Source organism: Pseudophryne corroboree, chromosome 4, assembly GCF_028390025.1.
Source record: "Pseudophryne corroboree isolate aPseCor3 chromosome 4, aPseCor3.hap2, whole genome shotgun sequence".
NCBI lineage: Eukaryota > Metazoa > Chordata > Amphibia > Anura > Myobatrachidae > Pseudophryne > Pseudophryne corroboree.
In genome coordinates, this window is record NC_086447.1 from 907782854 (window position 1) to 907808945 (window position 26092).

At 46.5% G+C, this 26092-nt stretch overlaps 1 protein-coding gene and 1 long non-coding RNA gene across 2 annotated transcripts in view; one reads left to right on the forward strand and one right to left on the reverse strand.

Moving 5' to 3' along the window:
• Positions 1-301: 301 nt before the first annotated feature.
• On the reverse strand, positions 302-21709 carry LOC134910654 (uncharacterized). Its single transcript, XR_010176251.1, has 3 exons — positions 21493-21709; positions 1232-1362; positions 302-961 (listed from the first exon to the last, which is right to left on the reverse strand). It is a non-coding gene; the product is annotated as an uncharacterized LOC134910654 (long non-coding RNA).
• The window catches only part of EHD3 (EH domain containing 3), a 96828-nt gene continuing 88679 nt past the window's right edge, over positions 17944-26092 (forward strand). Inside the window, exon 1 of the mRNA XM_063918943.1 lies at positions 17944-18562. Coding sequence (XP_063775013.1) covers positions 18336-18562 — 227 coding nt within the window. The 5' untranslated portion in view covers positions 17944-18335. The remainder of the gene's footprint in view (positions 18563-26092) is intronic.

A 26092-nucleotide genomic window follows, 5' to 3' on the forward strand; every position in this document is an offset into this window, starting at 1 on the left:
GGTTAGGGTTAAGCTGTGGGAAGGGGAGGGTGCGGGCAGGTTAGGGTAAGGTTGCGGTGGGGGGAGTTAGGGTTAGGCACTAGAAGGAGGTTAGGGTTAGGCTGTGAAGGGGGATGTAAGCAGGTTAGGTTGCGGTGGGGGGAGTTAGGGTTAGGCACTAGAAGGAGTTAGGGTTAGGCTGTGAAGGGGGATGTGAGCAGGTTAGGTTGCGGTGGGGGGAGTTATGGTTAGGCACTAGAAGGAGTTAGGGTTAGGCTGTGGGGGGGTGCAGGCAGGATAGAGTAAGGTTGCGGTGGGGGGAGTTAGGGTTAGGCACTAGAAGGAGTTAGAGTTAGGCTGTGGGGGGGTGCGGGCAGGTTAGGGTAAGGTTGCGGTGGGGGGAGTTAGGGTTAGGCACTTGAAGGAGGTTAGGGTTAGGCTGTGATGGGGGATGTGAGCAGGTTAGGTTGCGGTGTAGGGAGTTAGGGTTAGGCACTATGGGGAGGGTTAGGGATAGGTGGAGAACACACACTGGAATGCCACTCATTAGTCATCCCGTTGAAACCTTTCTCACGCAACTGCCGAAAAATCTGAAAATGACAGGTCTCTATTGCAAATAATGATACATCCCGCCCTAGGTAAGACACCACTAGACCGCCAGGGATGGTTCGTCCACATTCTATTATGTCAACATTTCAGCAGCGTCCACATGATGAAAGTCGACTTAGTCAATGGTGCAGTTAGACACTTAGATCACGAAAATTCTCACGTCAACATTGTGAATGCACAGGCCTGGTTTGGGCAGGTCCGCTTCTTTCTTGAACGGGTCAGGGACTTGCAGGATGCTGGGATGTACAGAGGTCACCATCCAACCGCACTTTCAGCCAATCCCAAAAGACGTTTCAGAGCTCCAGAACAGACGCTGATTTTGGGAGTGACGATTGTCTGACAGACGTTATCCAGCTTGGACCTGGAAGTAAAACTGAGGAAAAACAAAACAAAACAAAAAAATAATAATAATGTTTATTTATTTATTTAATATGTTCCAAAACTTATTTTAATGAAGTTTGAGAGTCATTAGAGTGTTAATGAATCAGCGTTAATGTCTGCAGGCAGTGATCTGAATGAATCGCCTCCGGTAACAAGTTTAGGGAAAGTTATACAACTGTTCTCCACCTGGAGACATTCCGCTCCGGCGCCTCCGATACACACAGCAGAACATTACAGCCTTATGTAATTATACAGCACTTACCGCTGACTGTAGCAGCAGGAATGTCAGGTACAGAGCAGGCAGAATTCCCAGCAGATGTTTCCACTCCAGCACACGGTCCATCACACGCAGATCTACATACATGTTTACATGTGTGTTATCCACGACTGCTCCTGGAAAGCACATTTTATAATGGACCTGTGTATGTGCGGTAACATGACGATAGAGAGTACTCCATCACTCTGAAATTGTCGCACACTGCTTCCATTTCATTTCAGAAATTGTTGCACAAGCAGTATATGTATTTAGCAGCTGTACAATGTATACCAGAAAATGAATAATTAAAATGAATTACTAATTAAAATATTACAGAATTCCCCTAGCACACTATAATGGACTAGTAAATTATCATTTAGAAATACACAAATGTATGACCCAAAGTAAGTAATATTACCATGTAGTGTTAGGACCACCATACAAAGACGCCATGAAGTGGATGGTGGTTTAGTCATATCTTTGCAAATTTATGTAACTAATATCTCTGCATTACTACTATCATATAGGATGTAAATCTCATTTACTGGTCTGTTATACTGTGCTGGGGGATTCTAGCCTCTCCCTTACATGCACCTGTAATGGACCAATTAATTGATTTGAGCAACTTCCATTTTTATGTATCACTATTCTAAGAGGCATGTAGGGGATCAGTAATTGAAGGGCATTTTGGTCCTTGTAGTGCCATTTGAATGATCTTGGTGTGCATCCAGATGAGTTAGCACTCATGTGTTATTATCATGCAGCAATACACAAATGTATGACCCAAAGTGGATACTATCATCATGTAGTGTTAGGGCCACCATATCCGCGGTGCTGTAAAGTGTCTGGTGGTTTAATCATATCTTTGCAAATATATGTAACTGATATCTCTGCATTACTACTATCATATAGGATGTAAATCTCATTTACTAGTTCATGTTCATGTGCTGGGGAAAGTCTGTGTTGTTTTTTTTTATTGTCTAGACTAGCCCCTCCCCTGGAAGCACCTGTCATGGACTAATAAACTGATTTGAGCAACTTGACAATTCTGTGTAATGAAAATTTTTTAAATAAATAAAATAATAGTAATAAATATGATAATAAAAAAAGCTCCCCGACCACTCTAAGCATAACAGTAAATTGCTGCACATTGTATTGTAAATTGTTGCATGCCTTCCGTCCATTTCTATGTAGAATGTCTACAGGCAGAACATGAAATTGTCGCACACACAGTACATTTATTTAGCTGCTGTACAGTGTATACAGTCCACTGGTATAAATCACACAACACACATATCGTAGAGAAACAAAATGATTAAATAACGACTCCCCCAGACACCCTCATTTACCCACTTATTATCTGGAGTCTTTCACTTAGGTGTATTAGAAATTTGGTTTACTGCATGTTTACATGTGTATCTGTTTACACTGTCCAGGCTTGCTATACTGTAGTGCCATGTCCAGACAATGCTATTTGCATCAGTGGTCAAAGGGGGAATTTTGAAGTGGGGGTATGGAAAATGTAATGGGATTGTAAGTTATGGTGTGTACCTTTCAATCTCTATGAACTATACCTTCGTATCTTTAAGTAAGTTGAGGTATTACCTAAATTTTGCACTGAGAGGAAAAAACACACACACAGGCCCTCACAGAAACAAAAACACACACATAGGCCCTCACAGGAACAAAACACACACAGTCACCACCAGGAAAATAATAAAACACATAAGCTTTGCATTGAAAAACACACCCACACACACATAGGCCCACACAGGTACAAAAACACACACATAGAAATTTGGTTTACTGCATGTTCACATCTGTGATTGTTTACACTGTGCCATCTTTGGGACAATGCAAATCGAAGTGCTGGTATGCCTTACCGCCCCTGTGATGTTAGTGTTTTAGAATGCTTATATTTGTAGACACTCCCTTACTAATCGGTGTAAGCCTGAATCTTCAGTGATGGTACCTGGGACCAGGGGGATGCTGGGAAGTGGGTGGTCCTGTGTGTGTGTGTGTGTCTGGAGTTGGGGATGGAATAAACAGCACAGCAGTGAACTCACATGTCTCTGTGTCCTGATGACTGGATTTACAAACATATGAACAAAACATGGTGTCAGAAGAAGTTTAACTTGGACTGCTAGTGCTCTCAGAGTGTGAAAGAATCCTGCAGAAGTCTGTAAGGCTGTGATAATCAGTGTCTGCAAAGCCTGCCATGCGCTCCTATCTTCAAACAGTGAGTAACCATGGATAAACTGGCTCCTCCAACCGGCATGCTGATGTCTGGTAACTTGTCTGAAAACTGGAAAAGATTTAAGCAAAGGTTTAATATATATCTTGCTGCATGTGGAGCTGATTCAGAGGCTGACAAAACGAAGGCATCCATTTTCCTCCATGTGATAGGAGAGGATGTCCTGGACATTTATAATAGTTTTCAGTTTGCTGAGGGGCAGAATATGGTGCTATCTTCTATAATGCAAAAGTTTGAAGATTACTTTGTGCCAAGGAAAAATGTGACATATGAAAGATATGTTTTTCACATGTGATCAGAAGTCTGTAGATGGATTTGATCAGTATGTTACAGAGCTGCAATCACTCAGTAAAACCTGTGAGTTTGGTGATTTAAAGGATTCACTGATTAGAGATCGTATTGTCTGTGGAATACCTGATAATGGACTCAGAGAGAGATTGCTGAGAGAGCAAGACCTAACACTAGAAAATGCAGTGACTATGTGTAGATCTGCAGAAATAACTAGATTTCAAGCCAAAAAGTTACACAAGGAAGTTGATGCTGCTGTCCATGTAGTGCAGAAAACAGAGCCAAGCAAACCTCCATTCTCAAGAATGAAGCAGTCTAAGCCACAGTCTAACAAGGAAATGTGTAGTAGATGTGGAAAAGCTCACAATCCTAAAATGTGCCCTGCTTATGGTAAAACCTGCATGAAATGTGGTAGACTTAATCACCTTGCCAAATGCTGAAAAATGAAAAGGGAAACAACCAATGTGCATGCTGTTAAACAAACAGAGGAATTCTTTGTGGATTGCATTGAACTTTGCAGTGCAGATAAGAAAGAATGGATTGTCCCTTTAACTGTGAACGAGATTGTCATTCCCTTTAAGCTTGATACTGGCGCGCAGGTGAATTTAATATCATTTCAAGACTATAAGACTTTTAGAGTAAAATCTAAAATTCATCCAGCCAAAGTGAAAGTTACAGGGTACACTGGGGAGGAAATTCCTGTGAAAGGTACATGCTTAGTGACACTGAAATATAAGGGACAACAGTTTAAAACATCTATACTGATTGTGGATAAAAATGTGCAACCGATTCTAGGATTAAGTTCCTGTGAGAAACTAAGCTTGCTAAAGAAAGTTTTTATGGTGAGATCACAAGTAGAAGATGACTGCAAATCGATGTTTACAGAATACAGAGACTTGTTTGAAGGTCTAGGTTGTTTGCCTGGAGAGCATAAAATAAATATAGACACGCAAGTTTCTTCAGTAATACACCCCTGTAGAAAAGTGCCGTTTGCGCTGAGAGAAAAACTTAAACAAGAGTTAAATCGCATGGAAGGCTTGGGTGTGATACAGAAAGTTGATGAGCCTACTGAATGGGTAAGCTCCTTAGTAATTGTTGAAAAGAAAAATGGACAACTCAGAATATGTCTAGACCCCAGAGATTTAAACAAAGTTTTAAACGAGAACATTTCAAACTACCAACCAGAGATGAAATCATGTCGCAATTTGCGGGAGCAAAATGGATCAGTGAATTGGACGCATCTTCAGGAATCTGGCAAATGAAGCTAGATGAGGCCAGCTCAAAGCTTTGTACATTTAATACACCAGAAGGTCGATACAGATTTCTTCGACTACCATCTCCTATATAATAGCCCTATTCTGTGATCTTGTGATTCATTTGCTAACGCTGGGCGGAGTCACAACAGTGGGCGGAGTTAGTCAAATGAGTCACAGATCTGGCCAAATCTATAGGACACTAGGAGCAGCTGCAGAAGCAGATAGTATGGACATGGCACAGGCAGGGTGCATACCTCCCAGCTTTCACACACACACACACACACACACACACACACACACACACAGCGAAAAGGGGGCGTGGCTTCGCGGGAGGGCCCCCGTTTTCGTCAGTGAGGGGGCATGCCCAGCGCTCTGTGAGCTGCTGGCATGCCCCCAGGGGCTGATTATGAGTCCGGGGGGCCCAGGGCACTTGAGACAGGGGAGCCCTATCTCATTGCTGTGCCTGCTGTGGGTTGGGGGCGTGGCCTAATCGCGGGACGCGAGGCCACGCCCCATTATGCAAATTCTGGGATTTTTTTTTTTTTTTTTTAATGGTATTTTGGCCCCTCAGCTAGAGGTAAATCCAGAGGAGGTGGTCGCTCCCCCCTACACACCCGCACAGGCAGAAGAAAGCAGGGAGACTGCTGCCTCCCTGCAACACCACAGACCTGCCAATACGCAGCAGCGTGTGCTGACTGTAGCACAATGCTGCCGCTGTTGCTGGCAGGACGGGGGAGCTTCTGAGCTGGGACAGAGCTACTCCAGCCAGGGGGCCCCCTAAAACTGTGGGGCCAACGGTACGTACCGCCTGCCCCCCCCCTTAATCCGGCTCTGCTGCTGGAACCCCCCCTTAATCCGTACCCCCTGATGCCCCCTCTCCCTCTGTATCCACTATTCACCGCTGCTCTGCTAAGCAGAACAGCGAGTACAGGAGCTTTCCAACTGCTCCCCCCCCCCCCCCCACCGCAGGACACTGCAACCCGCGGGTGGGACAGCGGGACAGACCCCAAAAAATGGGACTGTCCCGCGAAAATTGGGACATTTGGGAGGTATGGGGGTGTGTGAGGGGGTATGCCATACTTGACCCCCACATCAGCATACTCAGCAGGGTCTCTCTGGCAGGGAGGAGCGTCACATTCAGGCACACTCCACGCTTCTTAGCTGTAGTTTTGTGGGTCACCAGCCGCTGTGCACTTTCCGTACTGCCTCTGTTATCTCCAGCCCCTGCGACCCCACCGCTAGCTGCAGCGCTGCCACCCGCAGTGAGTTGCGCCCAGCTCCTTCACACACTTTAGCCGGCGGGTAGCGCTGCAGAAGTCCGCGCTGCTTGCAGGCTCTGACCCCCTCCTCCCTCCAGCATCAGCGTCTCCTGGGAGCTAACCAGTCACTCCCAGTCTCCCCTTACCATAGTGCCCAGCAGCCGTGAGGTCCGCGCCACGTGCATGCTATGACCCCCTCCTCCCTCCAGCCGCAGCATCTCCTGGGGGCTAACCAGTCACTCCCAGTCTCACCTTACCACAGTGCCCGGCAGCTGCGCGAGGTCTGCGGTGTGTGACTGAGGAGGGGGGGAGTGATGCGGACGGGCACAGGAAGCAGGAATACAGCCTAAGAGAGTCAGCCATACCAAGTCTCCACCAGCAGCAGATGCCAACAGGTTGGAGTGGAACAGCAGCAGCCAGCAGCAGTGACTCCGGTAAGACACATCTGTCTGTCACCACTGTTCTGTCCCTAATACCAATCTCTCCCGTGCCCTGTGTTCTGTCATGTCCCTGTAACCCCTGGCCTTGACCTGCCACCCTTATCCTGGCCCTTTCACCCTTATTCTGGCCCTTTCACCCTTATCCTGGCCCTGTCACCCTTATGCTGGCCCTGCTACCCCTATCCTGGCCCTGTCACCCCTGTGCTTGCCCTGTCAACCCTATACTGGCCCTGACACCCCTGTCCTGGTCCTGCCGCCCCTACACTGACCCTGTCACCCCTATCCTGTCCCTGTCATTTCTGTCCTGGCCCCGTCACCCCTGTCCTGGCCCCGTCACCCCTGTTCTGACCCTGTCACCCCTGTCCTGGCCCAGTCAACCCTGTTCTGACCCTGTCACCCCTGTCCTGGCCCTGTTACTGCATACCCTCCAACTACCTTTTTGGCAGGTACAGTACCCGCAGCACCTCCAGACCTCTCCCCAATGCACCACACCTCCGCACCTTCCCCTCCACCACATGCAGCACTCCACCCCTCCCCCACATGCTGTGCCTCCAGACCCCCTACACCACCCGCGGCTCCCACTCCTCCGCCCCTTCACCACCCCCAGCAATCTCCAGGCCCCCTCCACCATTCACCCCCCTTATATGTCTCCCCCACACCTGCCCCCCTCCACCCGCAGCATCTGCAGACACCCTCCTCCATCCGCGGTCCCCCCCTCACCCACCCCTCCCCCACCAATGGCACCCCCGCACCTGCCCCACCACCACCTGCAGCACCTCCGGACCTCCTTCCCCATCTGCCGCAACACCCGTACCTGCCCCTCCCCTACCCATGGCGCCTACAGACCCCTACCCCACCAGTGGCACTCCCGCCCCTTCCCATCCCACAGCACCTCCGGAACCCTTCACCCATCTGCAACATCCCCACACCTGCCCCTCCCCCACCCATGGCACCCCTGCCCCTCCCACACCTGCAGTGCCTCCGGACCCCTCCCCCATCTGCATCCCCCACTCCTCTGCCCCTCCCCCACCCGCAGCACCTCCCAACCCTTCCCCATCCGGGCCCCACCCCCACTTCCGCCCCCCCTCCATCCGCAGCATCTACAGACACCATCCGCAGTACCCCCCGCACCCGCTACATTCTGTACATTGTGGTCTGCAGGTGCTGTTCACGCCGTCGCAAGGGGCTGCGCCTCCTTCACCATCGCACACCCTTTCATTGTGCAATATTTAACCACTAACAAAGGAATGCAGGTGATACTCCATATAACACAAATATTGAACCCCAGAAAGGCATGCAAGGGTTAAGGGGGCGTAGCCCCTTGCGACGGTGTGAAGAGCGCCCGTAGAGCGCGATGAAGCACCTAGTATGGAATATTGTCTGCTCCAGAAGTATATCACAAAAAGATACACATGATTTTTGAACATATTCCAGGTTTTGAAACAATGATGGATGACATTATTGTCTGGGGATCTGCAAAGGAAGAACATGATTCTAGATTGAGACAAGTAATGGAACTTGTCAAGAAAGTGAATCTAAAGCTAAACAAGGACAAATGTGAGTTTGGCGTGAATACACTTACCTTTATGGGCGACGTGGTCTCGGATCAAGGTGTAAAACCAGACCCAAGGAAAATATCAGCCATAGTGAACATGGAACGTCCTAACAACAAAGACGACGTCAGAAGATTCTTAGGAATGATTACTTAGGAAAGTTTATTTCTCAACTCTCTGAACGTACAGCCTTTCTTAGATGGTTGTTGGACAAAAGATAACGAGTAAATGTGGTCACATGAACAAGAAGAAAGTTGGCAAAACTTGAAACAAATTATTACAGAGCAACCAGTGCTAAAATTCTTTGATCCTGCGAAAAGAATAAGAATTATAGCAGATGCTTCGCAATTTGGCCTATGCTTAGTGCTGTTACAAGAACATGAGGATACCTGGCAACCAGTAATCTATGCATCAAGAGCACTGACAAGTGCTGAAACAAGGTATGCTCAGATAGAAAAAGAACTTCTAGCGATCACATATGCATGTGAGCGATTTCATCAGTTTGTGTATGGTCAAAATTTACAGTGGAAACTGACCACAAGCCATTGGTAGCTATCATGACTAAATTATTGCATGACTGTCCCATGAGAATTCAACGAATGCTTATCAGACTACAGAAATATGATGTACACTTGCTGTACTGTCCCGGCAAATACATGTACATTGCTGATACACTTTCTCGTGCTGTGGACAAAAGTGAAGGTTCCAAAAGTCTGATGGATGAAGAGATAGAAGCCTATGTTAATTTGATCGTAGCTTCTCTACCAGTGTCTCTTGCAAGACAAGAACAGATTAGGAAAGAAACTGAGACAGATGACACAATGAAAGTGTTGAAAGATATTCTGAAAGGTTGGCCAGCAGAAAAACATGCGTGCCCGCTGTCTATCCATGATTATTGGATGTACCGCACTGACCTTACAGTTGTCGATGGTATTATTTACAAAGGCAATAGGTTTGTAATACCTGCACGACTAAGAAAAACTATGCTGTGCAAGATACATGAAGGCCACAGGAGAAGAAAAATGTAAGCTGAGAGCATGTGAAGTTTTGTATTGGCCAAGAATGAACCAAGACATAGCACAGACTACAGCTACATGTGAATTATGTTTTACGTATAGACCGAAACAAATAGTCCAGCCACTGAGTCCTCACGCAGTGCCAGAGAGGCCGTACCAGAAAGTTGGCGCAGATTTGTTTGATTGTAATGGGAAAACGTACATTGTCGTGACTGATTATTACTCTAACTACCCTGAGGTGAAGACACTACATACAACTACTAGTAAAGCCGTAATCAATTGCATGAAGTCAATCTTTGCAAGGCATGGTGTTCACATGGAAGTGTTCACTGACAATGGTCCTCAGTTTTCCAGTGCTGAATTTAGACAATTTGCTGATGAGTGGGAATTTGTCCATACTATGTCAAGTCCCCACTATCCACGCTCAAATGGGTTGGTGGAAAGTTCAGTAAAAACTGTAAAGAGTCTCATGAAAAAAGCTCAAGAAGGTAAAGAAGATTTCTACAAAAGTCTTTAATCTACCGCAGTACACCTTTACAGAATGGACTTTCTCCTGCACAAATGCTGATGGGAAGGAGGATTATAGCAAATCTCCCGATACATGATGAACTGCTTAATACACATAACTCAGCATTGGTCAGACTGAGTAAGGAACGTCAACAGGCGAAACAGAAACTGTTCCATGACAGGCGAGCAAAAAGCTTATCTGATCTAAAATCGGGTGACAAAGTCCATCTCAGAGATCACGAGAAAGGTATTTGGGTGCAGAAAGGTATTGTGCAAGCACAAGTAGCACCAAGATCTTATACTATACGTACAGAGCGTGGAACGGAAGTAAGAAGAAATCTGGTGGATTTAAGATCTTAACCTAACCATAATGAAGACAACATGACTGAAGAATACCCTTCATCTGACATGTATGATGATCCTCATAATGGTGAACAAACCACGATTCTAGAAAGGTCCAACATGGTAGATGAAACACAGACTGTGTATGAAAGACCCAAAAGGGAAATACGCAGACCTGAGAGACTCATTGAAACGTGTTAGATGATGTTCTTAATATGACGTTGTTAATTGTTGCATTGAAGCGTACAGGGCTTATCTTTAAAGAAAAGAGGATGTGATGTTTGTGTATTAGAATGCTTATATTTGTAGACACTCCCTTACTAATCTGTGTAAGCCTGAATCTTCAGTGATGGTCCCTGGGACCAGGGGGATGCTGGGAAGTGGGTTGTCCTGTGTGTGTGTGTGTCTGGAGTTGGAATGGAATAAACAGCACAGCAGTGAACTCACATTTCTCTGTGTCCTGATGACTGGATTTACAAACATATGAACAAAACAGCCCCATAGCGGCACACTTTGACCACTGATTTGTATACAATACTGTCGTTTTCATCAGCAGAGCACTGGCCACCTAGTGGTTAAGCTGTGTATTGCATGGCACGGACCCTTCTTAGCACGCCAACTCGTGTCTTGGCCGCAAGTTTTACAACATTCTTTGAGAGCAGTTCCTGCAAATTAGTCTCCAATTTGGCCGCTGCCTCTCAAAAATTGAGGCATTCCGCATCTCGGGAATATCCCATCTTGTGGACATTGATGAAACTGTAGGCGGTATCCTTTGATGTGACACATAGTGAAATATTGAGACACAGGCCAAAAGTTTGTTAGTCTGACCCCTACCAGCTGATGGTGGCCCTGCACCCATTGTAAATACGCCACTGGTTCTGTGGTATAAGAACCAGTCTTCACACCCAGGTCATCTTCAGATAATCTTATGTCACCATATGAATAATTATCAGATGAAACGCTTCAGGCTATGTACTGTACTTAGTGTTGTTTGCAAACTGCCTTTTCTATCATATGATAAAGCACAAGCTAAATTGCATATAAATAACACTGCATTTATGCAGGGGTGAATCTAGGCTTTCTTTCACCCAGGGGGCAAATTAATTAAATTAACATTTCTTCTGCATCCTTGAATCAAATTCACCAGCTCTTCTTATTGAGTAGTACAGTATATTAGTATTTATAAAATTTTAGCATTTCAAGTATTAAAAAAAAAGACTTTGCAATCACATCCAGAAAACATGATTGGTTGCTAGGTCGGCAGTCGGGTGCTCCACTTCAGCGGCAGAGGGTCCCCTGTGGTAAACCGTAGCACTGTTAAGTCAGACAATTATTTATAAATAAATCCCACCAAGTATCCATTATGGCAAAAAATTATCCAGGCCTAAGTATTAGGAAGTCTTATGTTATCCAAATGTTATTCTAAAGACATTTTTGAGTAAAAAAAAAATGCAAAATAGTGATTTTTCCTAATGTCATGCAATAAATATTATTTCAGAGAGATGGCACTGTATATCATATATTATGCTGAAATGTAATTATTTACTAAATGCTGTATCTCTTAGATTGTAAGCTCATTTGGGCACCTTCTATTTCATGTCATTTAAAGTATGTTGTGTCATGACCCCCTAAATGTATAGTAGTGCTACATAATATGCCAATGCTTTAAAAAGATTATTATATTACTTATTATTATTATTAATAATAATAATAATAATTAATAATACAATAATGATAATAATAATAATAATATAATAATAATAAGAATTATTCTTATTAATAATTATAATAATACAATAAAATAATAATAATAACAATAATAATAATAATAATAATAATAATAATAATACAATTATAATATTAATAATAATTATCCCATAGCATGCACCTACTCAAAAAAAATAAGAATTTACTTACCGATAATTCTATTTCTCGTAGTCCGTAGTGGATGCTGGGGACTCCGTAAGGACCATGGGGAATAGCGGCTCCGCAGGAGTCTGGGCACAAAAGTAAAGCTTTAGGACTACCTGGTGTGCACTGGCCCCTCCCCCTATGACCCTCCTCCAAGCCTCAGTTAGGATACTGTGCCCGGACGAGCGTACACAATAAGGAAGGATTTTGAATCCCGGGTAAGACTCATACCAGCCACACCAATCACACCGTATAACTTGTGATCTAAACCCAGTTAACAGCATGATAACAGAGGAGCCTCTAGAAAAGATGGCTCACTACAGCAATAACCCGATTTTTGGTAACAATAACTATGTACCAGTATTGCAGACAATCCGCACTTGGGATGGGCGACCAGCATCCACTACGGACTACGAGAAATAGAATTATCGGTAAGTAAATTCTTATTTTCTCTGACGCCCTAGTGGATGCTGGGGACTCCGTAAGGACCATGGGGATTATACCAAAGCTCCCAAACGGGCGGGAGAGTGCGGATGACTCTGCAGCACCAAATGAGAGAACTCCAGGTCCTCCTCAGCCAGGGTATCAAATTTGTAGAATTTTACAAACGTATTTGCTCCTGACCAAGTAGCTGCTCGGCAAAGTTGTAAAGCCGAGACCCCTCGGGCAGCCGCCCAAGATGAGCCCACCTCCCTTGTGGAGTGGGCATTTACAGATTTTTGGCTGTGGCAGGCCTGCCACAGAATGTGCAAGCTGAATTGTACTACAAATCCAACGAGCAATAGTCTGCTTAGAAGCAGGAGCACCCAGCTTGTTGGGTGCATACAGGATAAACAGCGAGTCAGATTTTCTGACTCCAGCCGTCCTGGAAACATATATTTTCAGGGCCCTGACAACGTCTAGCAACTTGGAGTCCTCCAAGTCCCTAGTAGCCGCAGGCACCACCATAGGTTGGTTCAGGTGAAACGCTGAAACCACCTTAGGGAGAAACTTAGGACGAGTCCTCAATTCCGCCCTGTCCGAATGGAAAATCAGATAAGGGCTTTTACAGGATAAAGCCGCCAATTCTGACACGCGCCTGGCCCAGGCCAGGGCCAACAGCATGACCACCTTCCATGTGAGATATTTTAACTCCACAGATTTAAGTGGTTCAAACCAATGTGACTTTTGGAACCCAAAAACTACATTGAGATCCCAAGGTGCCACTGGAGGCACAAAAGGAGGCTGTATATACAGTACCCCTTTTACAAACGTCTGAACTTCAGGGACTGAAGCTAGTTCTTTTTGGAAGAAAATTGACAGGGCCGAAATTTGAACCTTAATGGACCTCAATTTCAGGCCCATAGACACTCCTGTTTGCAGGAAATGTAGGAATCGACCCAGTTGAAATTCCTCCGTCGGGCCTTACTGGCCTCGCACCACGCAACATATTTTCGCCAATTGCGGTGATAATGTTTTGCGGTTACATCCTTCCTGGCTTTGATCAGGATAGGGATGACTTCATCCGGAATGCCTTTTTCCTTCAGGATCCGGCGTTCAACCGCCATGCCGTCAAACGCAGCCACGGTAAGTCTTGGAACAGACAGGGTCCTTGCTGGAGCAGGTCCCTTCTTAGAGGTAGAGGCCACGGATCCTCCGTGAGCATCTCTTGAAGTTCCGGTTACCAAGTCCTTCTTGGCCAATCCGGAGCCACGAATATAGTGCTTTCTCCTCTCCATCTTATAATTCTCAGTACCTTGTGTATGAGAGGCAGAGGATGGAACACATACACTGACCGGTACACCCACGGTGTTACCAGATAGTCTGCTGAGGAAGTCTGCTTCCCAGTTGTCCATTCCCGGAATGAACACTGCTGACAGTGCTATCACATGATTTTTCACCCAGCGAAGAATCCTTGCAGCTTCTGCCATTGCCCTCCTGCTTCTTGTGCCACCCTGTCTGTTTACTTGGGTGACTGCCGTGATGTTGTCCGACTGGATCAACACCGGCTGACCTTGAAGCAGAGGTCTTGCTAAGCTTAGAGCATTGTAAATGGCCCTTAGCTTCAGGATATTTATGTGAAGTGATGTCTCCAGGCTTGACCATAAGCCCTGGAAATTCCTTCCCTGTGTGACTGCTCCCCAGCCTCGCAGGCTGGCATCCGTGGTCACCAGGACCCAGTCCTGAATGCCGAATCTGCGGCCCTCTAGAAGATGAGCACTCTGCAACCACCACAGGAGGGACACCCTTGTCCTTGGTGACAGGGTTATCCGCTGATGCATCTGAAGATGCGACCCGGACCATTTGTCCAGCAGGTCCCACTGGAAAGTTCTTGCGTGGAATCTGCCGAATGGGATTGCTTCGTAGGAAGCCACCATTTTTCCCAGAACCCTTGTGCATTGATGCACTGAGACTTGGCTCAGTTTTAGGAGGTTCCTGACTAGCTCGGATAACTCCCTGGCTTTCTCCTCCGGGAGAAACACCTTTTTCTGGACTGTGTCCAGGATCATCCCTAGGAACAGAAGACGAGTCGTCGGAACCAGCTGCGATTTTGGAATATTGAGAATCCAACCGTGCTGCCGCAACACTACCTGAGATAGTGCTACACCGACCTCCAACTGTTCTCTGGATCTTACCCTTATCAGGAGATCGTCCAAGTAAGGGATAACTAAAACTCCCTTCCTTCGAAGGAGTATCATCATTTCGGCCGTTACCTTGGTAAAGACCCGGGGTGCCGTGGACCATCCAAACGGCAGCGTCTGAAACTGATAGTGACAGTTCTGTACCACAAACCTGAGGTACCCTTGGTGAGAAGGGTAAATTGGGACATGAAGGTAAGCATTCTTGATGTCCCGAGACATCATGTAGTCCCCTTCTTCCAGGTTCGCAATCACTGCTCTGAGTGACTCCATCTTGAATTTGAACCTCCGTATGTAAGTGTTCAAAGATTTTAGATTTAGAATCGGTCTCACCGAGCCGTCCGGCTTCGGTACCACAACAGTGTGGAATAATACCCCGTTCCCTGTTGCAGGAGGGGTACCTTGATTATCACCTGCTGGGAATACAGCTTGTGAATGGCTTCCAAAACTGCCTCCCTGTCAGAGGGAGACGTCGGTAAAGCCGACTTTAGGAAAACGGCGAGGGGGAGACGTCTCGAATTCCAATTTGTACCCCTGAGATATCACCTGAAGGATCCAGGGGTCTACTTGCGAGTGAGCCCACTGCGCGCTGAAATTCATTGAGACGGGCCCCCACCATGCCTGAGTCTGCTTGTAAAGCCCCAGCGTCATGCTGAGGGCTTGGCAGAGGCGGGAGAGGGCTTCTGTTCCTGGGAACTGGCTGATTTCTGCAGCCTTTTTCCTCTCCCTCTGTCACGGGGCAGAAATGAGGAACCTTTTGCCCGCTTGCCCTTCTGGGAACGAAAGGACTGCGCCTGATAATACGGCGTCTTCTTATGTTGAGAGGCGACCTGGGGTACAAACGTGGATTTCCCAGCTGTTGCCGTGGCCACCAGGTCTGAAAGACCGACCCCAAATAACTCCTCCCCTTTATACGGCAATACTTCCAAATGCCGTTTGGAATCCGCATCACCTGACCACTGTCGTGTCCATAACCCTCTTCTGGCAGAAATGGACAACGCACTTACACTTGATGCCAGTCGGCAAATATTCCGCTGTGCATCACGCATATATAGAAATGCATCTTTTAAATGCTCTATAGGCAATAATATACTGTCCCTATCTAGGGTATCAATATTTTCAGTCAGGGAATCCGACCACGCCAACCCAGCACTGCACATCCAGGCTGAGGCGATTGCTGGTCGCAGTATAACACCAGTATGTGTGTAAATACATTTTAGGATACCCTCCTGCTTTCTATCAGCAGGATCCTTAAGGGCGGCCATCTCAGGAGAGGGTAGAGCCCTTGTTCTTACAAGCGTGTGAGCGCTTTACCCACCCTAGGGGGTGTTTCCCAACGCACCCTAACCTCTGGCGGGAAAGGATATAATGCCAATAACATTTTAGAAATTATCAGTTGTTATCGGGGGAAACCCACGCATCATCACACACCTCATTTAATTTCTCAGATTCAGGAAAACTACAGGTAGTTTTTCCTCACCGAACATAATACCCCTTTTTGGTGGTACTCGTATTATCAGAAATGTGTAAAACATTTTTCATTGCCTCAATCATGTAACGTGTGGCCCTACTGGAAGTCACATTTGTCTCTTCACCGTCGACACTGGAGTCAGTATCCGTGTCGGCGTCTGTATCTGCCATCTGAGGTAACGGGCGCTTTAGAGCCCCTGACGGCCTATGAGACGTCTGGACAGGCACAAGCTGAGTAGCCGGCTGTCTCATGTCAACCACTGTCTTTTATACAGAGCTGACACTGTCACGTAATTCCTTCCAACAGTTCATCCACTCAGGTGTCGACCCCCTAGGGGGTGACATCACTATTACAGGTAATTTGCTCCGTCTCCACATCATTTTCCTCCTCATACATGTCGACACAAACGTACCGACACACAGCACACACACAGGGAATGCTCTGATAGAGGACAGGACCCCACTAGCCCTTTGGGGAGACAGAGGGAGAGTTTGCCAGCACACACCAGAGCGCTATATATATACAGGGATAACCTTATATAAGTGTTTTTCCCCTTATAGCTGCTGTATTTTTAATACTGCGCCTAATTAGTGCCCCCCTCTCTTTTTTAACCCTTTCTGTAGTGTAGTGACTGCAGGGGAGAGCCAGGGAGCTTCCCTCCAACGGAGCTGTGAGGGAAAATGGCGCCAGTGTGCTGAGGAGATAGGCTCTGCCCCCTTCTCGGCGGCCTTATCTCCCATTTTTCTGTGTATTCTGGCAGGGGTTAAATGCATCCATATAGCCCAGGAGCTATATGTGATGTATTTTTTGCCATCTAAGGTGTTTTTATTGCGTCTCAGGGCGCCCCCCCCCCAGCGCCCTGCACCCTCAGTGACCGGAGTGTGAAGTGTGCTGAGAGCAATGGCGCACAGCTGCGGTGCTGTGCGCTACCTTATTGAAGACAGGACGTCTTCTGCCGCCGATTTCCCGGACCTCTTCTTCTGTAAGGGGGCCGGCGGCGCGGCTCTGGGACCCATCCATGGCTGGGCCTGTGATCGGTCCCTCTGGAGCTAATGTCCAGTAGCCTAAGAAGCCCAATCCACTCTGCACGCAGGTGAGTTCGCTTCTTCTCCCCTTAGTCTCGATGCAGTGAGCCTGTTGCCAGCAGGTCTCACTGAAAATAAAAAACCTAAAAACTAAACTTTTCACTAAGCAGCTCAGGAGAGCCACCTAGTGTGCACCCTTCTCGTTCGGGCACAAAAATCTAACTGAGGCTTGGAGGAGGGTCATAGGGGGAGGGGCCAGTGCACACCAGGTAGTCCTAAAGCTTTACTTTTGTGCCCAGACTCCTGCGGAGCCGCTATTCCCCATGGTCCTTACGGAGTCCCCAGCATCCACTAGGACGTCAGAGAAAACATATTTACAGTGGCAAGAACGTTGGAATTTAGTAAAAACTGTTCCTCCTCCCAAATTATATTTTCATCAGCACTGTATGTGAATCAGCACTGCCTGCTGCTATTAAGCTGCTAATAGAAATAATTATACTTGCAGACATGGCCTCAATCCACACGGGCGTTGGAATTTGATAAGAAAATAAGATATGAGGTCACCCCTTATTTATAGCTTTATGCTATATTTAGACTGGGAAAAGGTGACCAGCATTACCGTGCGCGGCCGCTAGATGGCAGCGCCGCACACGCCGAGCCCAGCTGAAGCCACAACTGGGTCTCTGCAGTGCTCAGAAGCTCACGTGACAACACCTACAAGCATGGCCCCGCCCACTTCGGCTTCACCCGATGCGCACAGCTGGGCTGCCTTTGCCAGGAGTTGGGAACTTCCGGAGTAGACCAGTTTCCTGGGCTGCTGGCATTTAAATCCAGCTGGAAAGGGCTAGTGGTGTGCATCTTTGCATCCTCTCCCCTGGCATCACATCAGCTGTGCAGAGGAGCATTGTTCTGCATTGTGCATATGTATATTGGCTCCATCATTGCCTGACATTGCATCTCTGGTCTGATGCTTCCCTTGCAGCAGCAGAGGGAATAGGAGAAGCTGCAACCTCTGCAATCAGAGCTGTCTGAGCTGCATCAGTTCCTGTTTGCATCCCTGGACCTTGCACTGTAGAGAATCATTGCTGGTCCCCAAGTGTGTTGAGCAAGCACCTCTGTCACTGTCAGGTTCCTGCAGCAGAACTGACACTCTAGCCCAGGGCATCCACAATGTTCAGCTGGCTGGGCACAGATGACAGGAGGAAGAAGGATCCTGAGGTTTTCCAGACTGTCAGCGAGGGGCTGAAGAAGCTGTACAAGACTAAGCTGCTGCCCCTGGAAGAATATTATAAGTTCCACGAGTTCCATTCGCCTGCCCTGGAAGATGCGGATTTTGATAATAAGCCCATGATCCTGCTGGTGGGACAGTATTCCACCGGGAAGACCACCTTCATCAGGTAGGGTGGTCCGATATGTAGAATAAAATGCATTTTATTTAAGTTATTTACACCCGCACGGAAATTGTACTAAACATCTACATTTTATAATGAGTGAAATTTCATTGGATTGTGTATATTGTATTTTTATTTCTTCTCTTTTTAAAGATCATATGACGTTTGTATCAAGATGCCAAAGGGTTAATTGGCGAGCTCTGGCATATAAATTCCCAGGTTGGTCAAGCCTTGGAGAGTGATAAGTTGCACGGTGATAAAATACCAACCAATCAGTTCATAACTGTCATGTTACAGGCTGTGTTTGAAAAATGACAGTTAGGAGCTGATTGGCTGGCTTTTTTTGTTAACTTTAAGGCCAGTAAAGTACATAGATTCCATTTATCAGATGCAGAGAACTGTCTTTGAATCAATGTGGAATTGCGTCCGGTGGGAGCGGCCATATTGGGAATGGATCTGCCTCCCAAGAGGGCAGAAGTTTAGTCAGCATCAGCAACATAGGGCAGGGAAGGCGAATGATTGAATTTAATATATAGGGGGATATTCAATTAGCAGCGATAACGGACTTTTCGCGCGAAATACCAGACTTTTCCCGTGAAACGCAATTACAGCCTATTCAATTTTCCGGGAAAATTTATCAGTGATAATTTTTTCACTAATTTCACTTCACCTACTCTGAAGCAGGTGAAAAGTTGGGAAAAGTCACTATTTTAAGGTAAAAATGTGTGGATATGGTACAGAACTCCTGGGACACTCCCCTTAATGACTAATTAGGCACGTTGACGTTTTTAATTATTTTTAATTAGCCAATAATGACATGTCATTTTGTGGTGAAAAGTACAAAGTGATGGAAATTGGGGTTCAAGGTATGGGACAGGTATATTGGGGTGCTTTATGAGTGGGACAGGTGTTTTTAGGCTTGCAGATGGGAGTAATCGGTCTGTTTCCACTTTTTTTTAAAGTACCCTAAAATGACCCAAATATATACTTATACCCATTTTCATGTACCCCAAATTTAATGAGAGCATTTATTTTGCTCAAAAAAACTTGCTTTCTATAAAAAAAAATTTGCATTTAAAAAAAAATACATATAACAGCCATTTCACACAATTTAAGTCCCCAAAAACTCTCTAATGTGATCTCTAATACACTTCTCTTCTGTTTTCCTATGTTAGTTTAGCATTTTTTGGGGTACAGGCTGAATTCCCCATTTTCACCTGCACTTTTCACTGCAAGAATTTTCACGTGAAACCCGTTTGGAATTAAATAGGTAGAAAAACGGAGCGTTTTCACGGCAATTTTCGCCCGATTGCCGCAAAAAATTTTCGGGCGAAAAATTGCCGCGAATTTGCGGATAATTGTATACCCTAGCCAGTCTCAAATATCTGTTATACTCTGGCAGCGGTTACAATGTGGTTTGTATGGCCTGATCTGTGGTGTTGGTAATGACTCTCCTTTATGACCTAAATGTGCCAAAATATCACTAGAGGTTCCGCTTTTGGTGCTGTGCCCTCTTTTGAGCTCCGGATGGCTAACGTGGCATACTGCAGAGGGTGATTAAAGACGCTGGCAGATAAAGGGCCAGGATTGCAGGCTCCTCGCCCATAAAACGTGTTGGAGTAGATTTGCTAAAACTTCTGAAAAGTGTAGATGTTGCCTGTAGCAACCAGTCACATTCTAGCAATCAGTCTGGACAGAGGTAGCTATAATCTGATTGGTAGCTTTGGGTAATAACTCTACCTTTACCTGTTAGAAGTTTCAGTGTCTACTCCCATTGTCCGCACTTGTGTATAAATGCAGGATCCCACCCATCCGAGATCAGAGATGTTTCAGGGTAACTGGTATCCTGCTCAGTGTCAGCGGCAGCGCATAAAGGGGCAGATGTACTAAAGCTTGGAGAATGATAAAGGGGAGAGTGATAAACTCCTGACTCATTTTTCAAACACATCCTGTAACCTGATAGGAGATGATTGGTTGGTACTGTATCTCTCTACACGTGTTACTCTCAAAAGATTAATACATCTCCCCCATAATAAAAGTTTTTGGGTTGATGTCAGAGGTCCTGTGTTAAGTTTGCTTTTGCCCTTTAAAATCCCTCTCCCTCTGTGTACATGCGCTGCAGCCATTGCTTGGGAACCCTCTCCAGGTAATTTATGCATCATATAGCCCACAGGCTACAGCCGCTAACGCTATATCAGTGGATCCCAAACTGTGTGCCGTGGCTCCTTGGGGTGCGTCGGGACACTTGCAGGGGTGCCTCGGGTTGGTGGTCCAGAACCAATTCAAATTCTGCATGGTCAATGTAAAAAGCAAAAGCAGTGTTAATGGCTGCCAATCATAAAATATATTGACAATCAGATGCAAATTTTGTCCCTCACCACATAATCTACCCTAAGGATGACCTATAAAGACAATTTACATAATTTAATATTTATTTCTACATTTTTCAATAAGAAACTATTGACTTAGGGGTGCCGTGCAAAAAATTCTGATACTCTAGGGTGCCGTGATTCAAAAAAGTTTGGAAACCACTGCGTTCTATGAAGACTTGCATGGTCTATTCATGAAGCAGTGAAAACTGTGGAAAAGTTGCCCCAACCAATCAGCATCTCCCTTACATTTTATAGACTGTACTTGATAAGGGCTTCTTTCAAAGATTGGTTGCCATGGGCAACTTCTCCACTGTCCTATCTTCCCCCACACAGTCAGCTCAGCCATTTTGTGGGTTGTACCAATGTAACGCCAATCGGTTTATAGGAATTGCTGCTATAACTTCAGCCCCAAAATGGCCGCCTTCAGCAATTTTAAGCATCAGATACTCTGTACACTACAATAACAATAGACGGTTTATGGAAAATATATTCTTTTAAAGAATAAACTGATAGTGCAGGTGGTGTCTGTATTGCAAAGAAAAATACTTACCTATAATAACCTACCTACTGGGAAAGTGCTTTTTACACTTCTGGGCCACAACATCATGGGGGGCCTCTGTTATGGAGCCTGGAGCACAAGACAAGGCCGGGGTAACGTTGTGGAGAGTCTTGCCCAGAGTCGGGCGGCAGAGGGCACACCATTTGTTACATTTTGCGGTAATTGAGCTGGGCAGCGGCCATCCTCGACCTGCATCCCTGGCGTTTGCCTTTATGGCCAACTGGTAACTATGGCAACGCTCTTTATTCCTGATGGAACACAGGAAGTGTCGTTCTGTGTACAGTCAGGTTTGGTAAATCTAGCTGCTTTATTCATCAACACCAAATCTTTATCCATGAACACCAAATCTGGAGTTTGTGGTTTGACCAGAGCGCCAGGCAGGTTACCATGCGCAACATGGAGAGGAGGGTGTTACCAAAGTGGTTGGTCAAACTAGATTGGTAAGGCGTCGGTGAAGAATTATCACCAAAATTTCAGCACCATACGTAAATGTCAGGTGCCGTACTTGACTCCTGCAATTCCCTGAATACATTTCGGCAGTAATTTCTATAGAAGTTATAGTAGAGAACATTGACTGAAATCTCAGGTCAGGTTCTTCCATATTTGAAGTCCTTTGCACTCTGCTACCAGGGAAGGCCAGCATTGCTTTAGCAAAGCAAATCTACATTTCCTGATATTTATCCGGTTTGACATAAACTAAGTGTGTGTCGGAGCTGGAGACAGAGACTGTGCCAGGCTGAGGCGGGAGCGTTGTATCGGGACATAGAGCAGAGATATTGAGCTTCTGCTTACTCCTGCCCCTAGTTGTGTTCTGTGTTTCCTCAGCACAGATGTACCTGCAGACACAGGATACAGGTATATACCATGTATACAGCACTACCTACAGCACTGCCTGCAGACACGGGGGACAGGTATATACAGGGCTACCTGCAGACACAGGGTACAGGTATATACAGTGTATACAGCACTACCTGCAGACACAGGGGACAGGTATATACAGTGTATACAGCACTACCTACAGACACAGGGTACAGGTATATATAGTGTATACAGCACTACCTGCAGACACAGGGTACAGGTATATACAGTGTATACAGCACTACCTACAGACACAGGGGACAGGTATATACAGTGTATACAGCACTACCTACAGACACAGGGTACAGGTATATATAGTGTATACAGCACTACCTGCAGACACAGGGGACAGGTATATACAGTGTATACAGCACTACCTGCAGACACAGGGGACAGGTATATACAGTGTATACAGGAGTGTGGTATGGTATACCGGGCTCCCGGCGACCAGCATACCGGCGCCGGAAGCCCGACTGCCGGCATACCGACAGCGTGGCGAGCGCAGATGAGCCCTTTGCGGGCTTGCTATGCTCGCCACGCTGCGGGCACGGTGGCGCACTACGCGCGCCACGCTATTTATTCTCCCTCCAGGGGAGTCGAGGGAGAAAAACTGTCGGTATGCCGGCTGTCGGGATTCCGGCGCCTGTATACTGTGCGCCGGGATCCCGACAGTCGGCAACCTGAAGACCACCTGTATACAGCACTACCTGCAGACACAGGGTACAGGTATATACAGTGTATACAGCACTACCTGCAGACATGGGGTACAGGTATATACAGTGTATACAGCACTACCTGCCGACAGACAGGGTACAGGTATATACAGTGTATACAGCTCTACGTGAGCTCACCATATCAGATGCTAACAGGACAAGTTTCCCAAAATATTTCCTAATCTATATAATAAAACAGACTGATAGAAATGATGTCATCACATTGGCATGCGTATGTAAGTCGGGTCTAATGGGCTTTTAACTGCCATGTTACAGGCTGTGTTTGAAGAGCGACAGGAGCTGATTGGATTTCATTTTATATCCGTCCACTTTATCTCTGTCCATGGCTTGGTAAATAGACCCAGGTTGATAGAACATTTATAGTAGCTTCCATACTCTGGATATGTTTTCTGAGGTTTGTTTTATTTATTTCTAAACATTTTTCACTGATTTCTTACTGTTTCTATTTGTCATGTTGGGGGTGTAGTGTCCTATGTTTGTACGGTTCCGGTATGAATGGTCGACCATGTTATGGTCGACAGTCATTAGGTCGACCACTATTGGTCGACATTGACATGGTCGACATGGACACATGGTCGACACATGAAAAGGTCGACATGAGTTTTTTTAGTTTTTTTTGTGACGTTTTTTGCGTAAAGTGACTGGGAACCCCAATTAGTGCACCGCGTCCCCTCGCATGGCTCGCTTCGCTCGCCATGCGAGGGCATGGTGCCTTCGCTCCGCTACCTGCTTCGCTCGGCACAGATTACCGTTCCAATCGTAGTCCACGTGGATCGTAAAGTATGGAAAAGTTCCCCAAAAGAAAAAAAAGTTAAAAAACTCATGTCGACCTTTTCATGTGTCGACCTTTTCATGTGTCGACCATGTGTCCATGTCGACCATGTCAATGTCGACCAATAGTGGTCTACCTCATGACTGTCGACCATAACATGGTCGACCATGCTGAACGGATACCGTTTGTACAGGGTATAATAGATGTATTATGGTCCTGTTGGGGGTGTAGTGTCCTATGTCTCTATAGGGTGTAATAGATGTATTATGGTCATATTGGGGGTGTAGTGTCCTATGTTTGTACAGGGTGTAATAGATGTATTATGGTCATGTTGGGGGGTGTAGTGTTCTATGTTTGTATAGGGTGTAATAGATGTATTATGGGTCATGTTGGGGGTGTAGTGTCCAGTGGCGTAACTAGAAATGTTTCTCCCCAAAAAATTCTCTGGTGCCCTCCCCCCCCTTCCATAATTGCCACTAGTAAAGTGGGTGAATCGTCGCGCGGCGCAAAAAAGGGGGTGTGACCTTGCTGAAATGGGCGTGGCTTCGCATAAAGGGGTGTGGCGTTGCAGGGAAAGACTACCTTATACCCCAGTTTTGCAACCTGCATGCCCAGACATTAGCCACCACAGGAAAGAAAAATAATCCTGATTCATGCCCCTTACATTATTTGTCATTTTTCCTCCTTATAGTAATACCCAGTATACATTATGCCACATACTGCAATGGCCCTTAGACATTATGCCACACACCATAATGCCCCAGACACATTATGCCACACACCGTAATGCCTGTGACACATTATGACAGGAATCGCAATGCCCGTTATACATTATGCTACACACTGCAATGCCCCTGATACATTATAGCACATACAATGTCTGTGACACATTATGACACACACACACAATGACCCTGAGACATTATACCACATACCACAATGCCCGTGATATAGTATACCACACACCGTATGCCTGACACATTATGACACCCACCGCAATGTCCGTGATACATTATAGCACATACCACAATGCCTGTGACAGATTATGACACACACCGCAATGTCCGTGATACATTATACCACATACCACAATGCCCGTGATATAGTATACCACACACCGTAATGCCTGTGACACATACTGCAATGCCCGTTATACCCTATGTCACACACCGCAATGCCCGTTATACATTATGCCACACTACAATGCCCCTGAGACATTATGCCACATACCACAATGCCCGTGATATAGTATACCACACACACCGTAATGCCTGTGACACATTATGACACACACCGCAATGTCCGTGATACATAATGCCACACACCGCAATGTCCTACAGTAAGGCTTCTAATTACTTTTAAACTACCTGCTCGTTGCCAGGGGTTTCATGCTCTTGGTTCCATGCACGGTGCCAGGGGTTTTCATGCTCAGGGTGTCATGCTAGTTGCCGGTGGTTTCATGTGGTTGGTGTTATGCTTGTTGCCAGAGGTATCATGTGCTGGGTTTCAAGCTTGTTGCCAGGTGGTAATATTCGTTGCCAGGGGGTTTCATGCACTAGGTGTCATGCTCGTTGTTAGGGGGTAATGCTTGTTGCCAGGGATTTCATGAGCTGGGTGTTGTGCTAGTAACCAGAGGGTAATGCTTGTTGCTAGGGCTGTGCTTTCAGTTCCAGATATTCCCGCACAGTGCCAGGTACACATATGGCCCCAGTGCCATTTATGCCCCCCCCCCCCCCCCCCCCCCCCCCCCCCATCCAGTGCCAGGTACACATGAACCCACAGTGCCAACTATGCCTCCCCCCCCTCCCAGTGCCAGGTACACATATGCACCCCAAGTGCCAAATATGCCCCGCAAGTGCCAAATATGCTCCCCCCCCCCCCCCCCCCCCAGTGCCCAAATATGCGTTCCCCCGCTGCTGTGCTGTTTGTTTTGTGAAGGAGGGGCACGGAGGGCACAGCGCGCGCCTCTCCTGTGTGTCCCTCCTGGGTCTCTGGCGGCAGCGACATGTCTGTTTAATTAAGTGCCCGTTCGTGAGCTATGATTGGCTCACGAACGGGCACTTCATTAATCGGACACGCCGCTGCCGCCGGAGACCCAGGAGGGACACGCGGGAGAGGTGCGCTCTGTGCCCTCCGTGTCCCTCCTTCACAAAACAGAATCGGTGGGAGCGGCTAGGGTGCCCCGCAGCCCTGCGCGCCTCCAAGCGCTCGCAGTGGCTGTGGACCCCTAGTTACGCCACT